The sequence below is a fragment of the Hordeum vulgare genome, chromosome 3H (genome assembly GCF_904849725.1).
Source record: "Hordeum vulgare subsp. vulgare chromosome 3H, MorexV3_pseudomolecules_assembly, whole genome shotgun sequence".
NCBI lineage: Eukaryota > Viridiplantae > Streptophyta > Magnoliopsida > Poales > Poaceae > Hordeum > Hordeum vulgare.
Genome location: NC_058520.1, coordinates 466,079,323 through 466,087,632, shown reverse-complemented (window position 1 = coordinate 466,087,632; position 8,310 = coordinate 466,079,323). Strand labels below are relative to the sequence as shown.

Here is an 8,310-nt window from a genome sequence, read left to right as displayed (position 1 = left end):
AGGCCTTGTTCGGTTGCAACGGATTTGAAGAAGATTGGAGTGGATTGGGGAGGATTAAATCCCCCTGTAAGTCAAAATCCATCTCAATCCCCTTGTGATGGGGATTAACCCTTAAGGGTGTTTGGGGGTGAGGGTGCAGTTCGCCAGAAAAAATGAATCGCGGACAGGATTAGAGGGATGGCCACGGAAAGGAGGGCAGCACAATAGTTCAGGGGAGGGCGGGGCTGGCACGGTGCCAGCAGGCGGTTCGAGGTTGAAGAAGATTAACAGTAACCGTTTCAGAGAACGGTTGAAGATGCTCCTGGTCGTCCATCTTGCATGCCCAAATTTGATTTTCAGTCGACTTACATCTAGCCAATCCCTTGAATTTTCATAACAATTGCAAACCTATGATCACTATGTCATTACTTTGCAATGATCGGTGGCAACTTCGTCCCTTCCCCCCACATTCGATTGACAGCTTGAATGTAAGAAAAACACCTCCACTGTACATAAAACTCCTGATGATAAGTTGTTCTACTTCGCAAAAACCTGATCCATGACGTGACCAAAGTTCTTGTAAAAATAAAAAGCTCTTTTGAGAGTCTGCCTGAAATGGTCAGTCAACCTGACCACGTAGAGTCTGCGAATTTGCCGCATAATCACACAACCACGACAGCTTGAGGCAAACTGCAACGACATTCCAGTGATAGCCAGATTTCAACTAATCTTTTGCTGAGCTGCCTCAACATACTGCAGAGCAAGCTTTTTCACCTTGTCACCCTCCTTGATCAGGAAATTCGCATTCTTGGCCTCCGAGTGGTGCTTCATAACCTTCTCAGCTGTTTTGGCGACAGCCCACCTGTATTGTTCAACGGTGATTACACCACTCTTGCAAAGTGGCCTGATGTTCTCTTTCACAAACATTTCAACCTACAAATGTCAAAACAAAGCAGCTCAGAACGGGTGCACATATGTAATGCATCTCCATGCAACACCTCCTAGTTGTATTCAGAAATGTAGTGATTCATTTTAAAAATAGATAGTACGGTGTAAAAATGGATGTCCGGTGGAACATACAAGTGTGTTACCTTCTTATGTATGGAACTAGATGAATCTGATGCGCTGTTATTGCCTGGATCAGGTGCTGGTTTCTTTAAACTGTCTACACTTTCTGCTGGATGGGTGGATGACTTGTCTGCTTTGGAATGTTTACGATTCAACTCTTCATTGCCACTGGAAGATTTCTCTTTACCGGGCTCCAGTTTCATTGCTTGGCTGATTCCTTCACCTTCTTTCGGCACATTATTCCTATGAGAAGATTGATTATGCAAATCGCTCACTGTTATGTCCACTTCTTTTGAGTTCTCCACATGCCCGGTACCTTCGTCAGGCATGTCAGCTACAGTTTCCTTTTCTGTTTGACTTGTTTTTTCACATTGCAAATTACATTTATCGGCTTCGGCCAAGTTCACTGGAAGGGTTTCATTTGATGTTGCATTTGTAGTTTCTCCACCGTGTATCAATTTCTGACCCTCCTCAGAATTACATTTTGGTTGCTGACAGGACGTCGTTGTATCGAGGTTCTGACAATTTGTGTCATACAGAACCTGCTTTGATGAATCGTCATCTTTAAGGTGGGGTGCATCCCTAACCCTAGAATCAGAAGTTGACTGCAAACTTATGCTCGGTTCAGAGTCCAAATTCACCAAGGAAGTATCCTCTGCGTTTATATATTTTTGTCGCGGGGAAATTGGAGAACCAGAAACTGTCCTGGAATTACCTTCAGCTGTGGTACTTTTTCTCTCGGGGCTGTTAGGAGGGGAGTCAAAGAGGCCTGCTCTTTTTAGTGCTTCTTCCACGCTGTTGAAACAAACAGCATTTTCACTTGCATTCTGCTCAGGCACACCCCCTAGTTCACTCTTATCAGTTTGTCCGGCAGTAGCAGGAATATCCAAAAGGCCTGCTCTGTCCAAATCTTCTTCCACATTACTGCTAGCACTATAGGTACTTTCAGTTGTAACATGTTGTGATATCAAATCGCTGCTAACTTCAGCCTTTTCAGTTAGAACTGAGGCATCATTCTCAGGTTTTGCCTTGGCAGACTGGCGAGTAGCCTGAGAGCAAAGATTCACATAAACTGATTTGCTACTGGACTTCCCGTAAATATCATTTTCTACATTGATAGCATCGGCAATAGCCAATTCAGTATCTGCACATCTCCGAATAACATCCAAATTTGCTCTCTGCAGATAATGCTCGGAGATGCGGTAAAGTTGTGCCTGAGATACATAAGTTTGGTTGATAATTTGACCATTCAACAAGAAAAATACAGGTGCACTTGCAATTTATAATTGGAATTTAGTTGAAATGGAACAAAGTAGGAGCAAATAATGAAGCTGGCAATGTGTAAGCACAATAAAGGACTCCCTTAACGATTACCTGTCTAACTGACATAGGAACTTTATTATGACGGCCAGCTGTGAGCTGTGGCCTCATATCCACGGGAAGTTTTGCCTAAGAAAACCAAACGAGTTAGTGTTTCTAGAGTGGTAGTCAATGAACTTTTAAATTATTATTTTATAAGGTAACACGTACTAATAAAGGGTAGTTCGTGCTGAGATCGTCAGTGCCTTCTGTTTGATCTTTGCTAGCAATAGAGCTGGCATTTTTCCTTGCCAGGATCTCAAGGGCCCATTTTCTTTTGTCAAGTTTGATATCACCAGCAGACTGATTTGGTTTATTCTGTGATGCCTGGCCATTTTTGTTTTCTCTTCTACTCGATGCTTCTTTACTCAGGGTCGAAGAACTCAATACTTTTCCGGTGCTGTTGGGCGAATTGATTTTGATTGTCTGAGTCACTGGTGAAGGTTTGTTTGTTGATTTACTGTCGTCACCTTTGATTTGGCTATTTTTATCGAATGGGGGGCACCCTTCAAGGGCAGACAGAGGTTTTATATCACCCTTCCTGGGAACAACTGATGCATCAGCCAGATATAACCTGGACAAAAAGGCTTTCTTCTCTTCAGCAGTTTCTTTGCGCGTGCCAGTATCTGAGGATTTCTTGAGTAACTGAAGTACTGATTGCAGTGTCTCAATTTTTTCAGGATTTATCCCTGGGGAGCAACGATGTTTCCAGAAGTCAACTTCCCTGTCGCGGTGCCATGCACTTCGGCTCCTTCCTGTGGATGATGCATACAACTTCTTGATCAGATTCTCACGTATCTTCCCCTTTTGAAGCACCGACTTCCTTGCAAGCGAAAGGTTGGTTCTTTTGTCTGGTCCATCCATGGACTTCCCAATTGCTGCACGGAATGCGGTCAAAAGTTTTTCGTCAAAAGCGTTATCCTTCTCAAGTATACTAATACCATTATCTCTTACTACTTCCCTTATCTCTTGTTGTAGCTTCTGAACTACTGCAGTTGATTCTTTTCCGTCCTTGTGTAAAATCTTCTTCATTCTAAGACCAGGCTTATCTCCTGCTCTTCTCCCTACAGGCTTCGCCAGCTCCCTGCCAGGATCCCTCATGTAGCTCTCTCCTTCAACTATGCTCATTATATCAGGGACATATTTGTTCTGTGTGACGATTTTTGATGTATCACTGGCAATAAAATTGGTTGCAATCGAAGTAGCGTGGCAGTCTGATGAAGAAACACCCGAGTTTGCAATGAGATGCATTTCCTGATCTTGCACTTCCAGTCTTGCTTTCTTCGCAGGATGGCTAATTTCACTTTGTAATTCCATATCACTGATATTATGTCGATCCTGCCTGGAGAAAAAAAAACGATACTAAAATGAAATTGTGTAGATCTATGCAACTCTCATGTGAGTGAGAACCAACAGTTCTTGCAAGTGGGTGTGTAAAGCAAAAGATTCTTACATGGGTGGTAACTGCGTGTTCTTGTCGTCTTTCCTCTTACGAACTGCATCTGTGTTGATCATATCAATGCCAGACGATGTTGCAGACATGCTAGCTGCATTCATAAAATGGGAGCATGTTATGTTCGATGCATAATATGATGACCACATGACCCCTTGAAAAGAAAAGAATGCAATATAATCGAACAAGATCAGGCCAGAAACAATTGTAATAAAAGGTGCATCATGTCTATGTAAACTAAGCTATCAAATATACATTGTCTATAGTATTGTAATAATTTCTTTTTTTTCCACTATGAGATTAACAAACTTCTACCAAAAAGATCAACAAACTTCTAAAGATGCAACTAACACAGCAGATTGTCTACTGAAATATTCAAATATGATGACTAAATGACAAGTTGGCATGTATTGAAATGTACTAATCTCTCATAACCTAGAAGTATGAGGCCTTCAATTATTGTGCTGGTATAAGAAAACTACCAACATACCTGCTGAAGAAAGTTGGGCAGATTTGATGACAGGAGATTTTTCATTGCTGTTTCTAGGCAACGCAGCCTCCTCCCCAGTAGTTTCAGCCTCCATACTTCTACATAATGATGAATAAGATGGCCCATGTTGTAGTCCATCTGATTGTTCATTTGAAATGTTACCATGCTCTGAGCTAAACGGGATACATGCTGACTCACGTATTGGCGAATGATCTGACGATCTTTGTGTTGGTTCAGACGAAACCAAGCAGGCAAGATTAATTTCAGAAGATTTATTGTGTGGTTTACAAGAACTATCTTTGTTCCTCGGGATACAGGCATTTGCAACAGCTTCACTTGATAAATCATCTTTGGAATAACTTGGAAGTGAATTGCAATAAAATGCTTCTTGGGCTGTCTTCGAGCCTAGTGAACCTTCTAATAGATCATCCTTACTTTCAGAATTTACAGCAACCATTGAGACAACAAGGGCAGTTTCACCATCATCTGCAACAGATACTGACACCCTCCCAGAAAATGATGCATCGGTAGATGTTCTATCAGAATCCCCACTGATATTTTGCTTCAGGGCAACATCTGACTTGTTTTCCACCTCAGTAGATACACATCTACAGGATGCAAATGCAATTGATAACTTCCTTATCACAAACCCAGAGCAAAATACAGATACTCCTACCAGCACAGAGTGCACAAAGAGAAGAGTCAGAAAGTACCAAAGTGTAAAAGTACCTTGGGCACAACCACGAATCTTCGGATGTAATTTCAGGATTAAAGCCCACACATATGGCATGATACCTGGCTTAAGGATCAAAGTAATTAGAAAACAGAACTGGTTACCGAGTCTCAACTAATAATGGACATATAGGATAATAATACAGTTATATACCATAGATCACAGGAATCACAAGCAATTGATGTATCTAAAGCTGAATAATCCTCAGATGCCACGAGTCCACTCCGAATTATGCAATCACCACCATCCAAACAGACTACAGCCTGGAAATGGGGAAATAATAGCAAGCCACAGATCAACTTCAGGAGATAGTGAATATGGTGGTTTTAATGATTTGAAAATTAAATGATGAGTGATATATAATGTTGTTACTTCTGCATCTATATAGTACGAAGGGAAAGAAAGTGGGTTGCTTTCGCCTGGCTCATACCAATCATCATCACCACTGCACAATAACAAAGATAAATAGGAGAAATAATGAGCATGGCCTTTATTTTATTTGCTGCACATTGGTTCAAAACAAAGTAAATTAAATTAAATGCAGCTTAAAAGAAGAAATTCACAATCGAGATATTCATGGACCAAACGATATGGCATAAATTCACAGGCAAATAAACTATTACAGACAAGCATATAAAAGTACACCATATGATCAGGTGACCAGTTGCAAGCTTATGGTTAGTATACCCGACCAAAGGAACCAAAGGAAGGGCTTTCAATGGCGCTATGAGCCTATGATTTAATAAATAAGAGTATCGCTCTACCCTCTACCAAAGCTGATAATGGCTACACAACTTACAGGATGAAAAGCCCCAAAAATATGGCAGCAAGAAATCAAGAATCTAACTTATGACGTGACAGGGGAACTAGAGAGTAAACAACAACAAAACTGAACCAAGATATGTTCAAACTGATGGTACATGACCATGTGACCTTACCTTGTTAAAGGGTAATCGTCTTCAACTTCAATACTATCTCCAGTACCAGTACTATCATATACCTTCAATACAAATAAAAAATTACATTCCAATGCAGTTCTACCTATTGAGGCACTGAGCCAAAAGAATTCCATGAATTTCCATGTGGTGTTAGTATTTATTTTTCCAAGATTGCCAGCACTGAGATATGTTTTACTTACAGGAGTGGATGTTATATGCTGAAACTCAATTTTGCAGAGGGGGCATCGATTCGTGATGGCAGACCAGTTGTCTATGCATGTATAGCAAAACCTGTTATGTGAAATAAAGTTATTTAATTATCACATTAGAGCTTTAAACAAATCATGTAGCACTCTGTGGACATTGATACAATATCGTTGCTTATGTGACTACAAAACATATTTTTTAAACTTCCTTATATACAGAAATCAATTCTGAAGGTGTTGAGTGAGCAGTACTAGATAGAACATATGAGACTAAGAATCTAGTCAACAATGGTAATGTCAAATTAAAACTTGGGCTTAAAGAACTTGAACTTAAAATGGAATGGGTAAGGGAAAGCATTTGAATTAATAAGCAAGGTGGACTAGAATACAAAATTATCAAATGAGGATGACTTGGACAGTGCATAACACCTATATGCATTGACACTACACAGGTTTAGCCAACATATTTACACAAAACTAAAAATAAGATTGTTACCTAATAAGTTCCCTAGCTGCACAATATTGACCCTCAAGACCTTAATGGTAAATATGCAGTTATGCACAAATGTTAGGGAAGTGATGGAACAAATTTAAAAATGCAGGATAGCCATAAATCCGTGATTGAGTCATACCAGTGTTGGCAACCATCCAAAACTCCTCTATCGATGACAATATCTCTACAAATGCCACATATTTCGTTCTCGGATGTATAACTTTCCTGCAAAAAAAAACAGTTTGGATGGATGATCAAAGCAAGAAACATAATTATAATATGTTAGGAAACAAGAACTAGATGTACAAAAGAAGAGATAGCCCCTCCCTATAAAGGTAAACATGTATAACTACCAACTGGTTATACGTTATTTGTCTACCCAGCTGTCAAAATTAGTGTGGATTCTTCGTTCTCGTATCTCGATAACCATTTCCAGCTCAGAAATGGGGAACAATTCCCAGGATTCAGAATGTTCATCACCCTCATGCAGGGAGTGCTTTCACATGTCATAGCCAACAAACTAAAATGACACATTTCCATACTATATGAGAAGAGCTACGTAAGCATATGAGCACTATCGTTGCATATAGCAAATGCGAAAAGATCATCCACGGAATAATCGCTAGAGAACTACTCCCTCCGTTCACAAATATAAGATGTTTTGGATATTTCAATCTGGACTACATACGGACTGAAATGAGTGAGCAAACACACGATAAAACGTGTCTATATACATCCGGTACAGAAAAAAGTTAGAACATCTTATATTTGTGAAAAGAGGGAGTATAAAGGAAAGGGGGTACCATCTCGTTGAGTCCCTTCCCTCAACTCAAATGGTAACAAGTACTTGTTCTAAAAATACACTTGGGTTTTATAATGGACGAAATACCAGCACCGCTTCTTGCGCTTCACTCGGTTGCCCGTCAACATCCATCTGCATCGACATCGCTGACCAGCAGCGGATGGTAAGCTTTCTCGCGCGGAAGGCCCCGCGGAAGAACCCTGTAAACAGCTGCCAGGAGCCAAAATTCGTGAGCAACCAAAACACCGCGGCGTACAAGCGGTGGATGCAATCTAGCGATGCAAATCGGGGAAACTTGAACTCGATCAGCGCAGGATGTTACCGCGGATAGGTGGACAGCTGCGGAGGAACGGGGGATCGAGAGGAAGCTGGGTCGCTGGGGGTGGGGAGCGCGAGGGGTGCTCTCCGGGACAGTCCCTGCTCTTGCTGGGCGAGCACTTGCCCCGGCCCTCGACGGCGACGAGACACGTGGGGTCGCCGGTACTCGACCTAGGCTGGGGTCGCGCAGCAGGGCCGCAGCTCTGCACGCCTTCTATTCCGGCCCAGTCGACCGACTTTTCTTTCGAATGTTGGTAGTGGTCTACCAAATTTATTTATCAGACGGAGTACAATTGAAGCATCAAAGGAGAGTGAACGAAGGAAAAAAAGACAGAAAAAACAGCAACAACTAGCTACTCAACCGGCATCAAAGGGGTATTTAGAGCATCTCTAGTAGAACCGTCGAACCCTTAAAAATAACCGTTTTTTTTTACAGTTTTCGTCGAAAAAAACGGCGTAGACTAGAACCCT

General features: G+C 41.3%; 1 protein-coding gene across 4 annotated transcripts; it reads right to left on the bottom strand.

The window, feature by feature from the left end:
• Window positions 1-468: 468 nt before the first annotated feature.
• Window positions 469-8,084, bottom strand: LOC123444296 (uncharacterized protein At4g10930). 4 transcript variants are annotated; one of them, XM_045120978.1, is made up of 14 exons: window positions 7,844-8,084; window positions 7,609-7,731; window positions 6,859-6,944; window positions 6,221-6,311; window positions 6,021-6,082; window positions 5,455-5,527; window positions 5,236-5,345; window positions 5,079-5,144; window positions 4,350-4,957; window positions 3,860-3,953; window positions 2,578-3,748; window positions 2,422-2,496; window positions 1,071-2,261; window positions 469-912 (listed from the first exon to the last, which is right to left on the bottom strand). In XM_045120978.1, the coding sequence occupies exons 2-14, from the start codon at window positions 7,663-7,665 to the stop codon at window positions 700-702; spliced, it is 3,897 nt and encodes a 1,298-aa protein (XP_044976913.1). In that variant the 5' UTR covers window positions 7,666-7,731; window positions 7,844-8,084; the 3' UTR covers window positions 469-699. The 4 variants fall into 4 exon arrangements, with proteins under 4 accessions (XP_044976913.1, XP_044976914.1, XP_044976911.1 ...); XM_045120979.1 differs by having other exon boundaries at window positions 7,615-7,731; XM_045120976.1 differs by lacking the exon at window positions 7,844-8,084 and adding an exon at window positions 6,723-6,762 and having other exon boundaries at window positions 7,609-7,726.
• Between the last annotated feature and the right edge of the window lie 226 nt (window positions 8,085-8,310).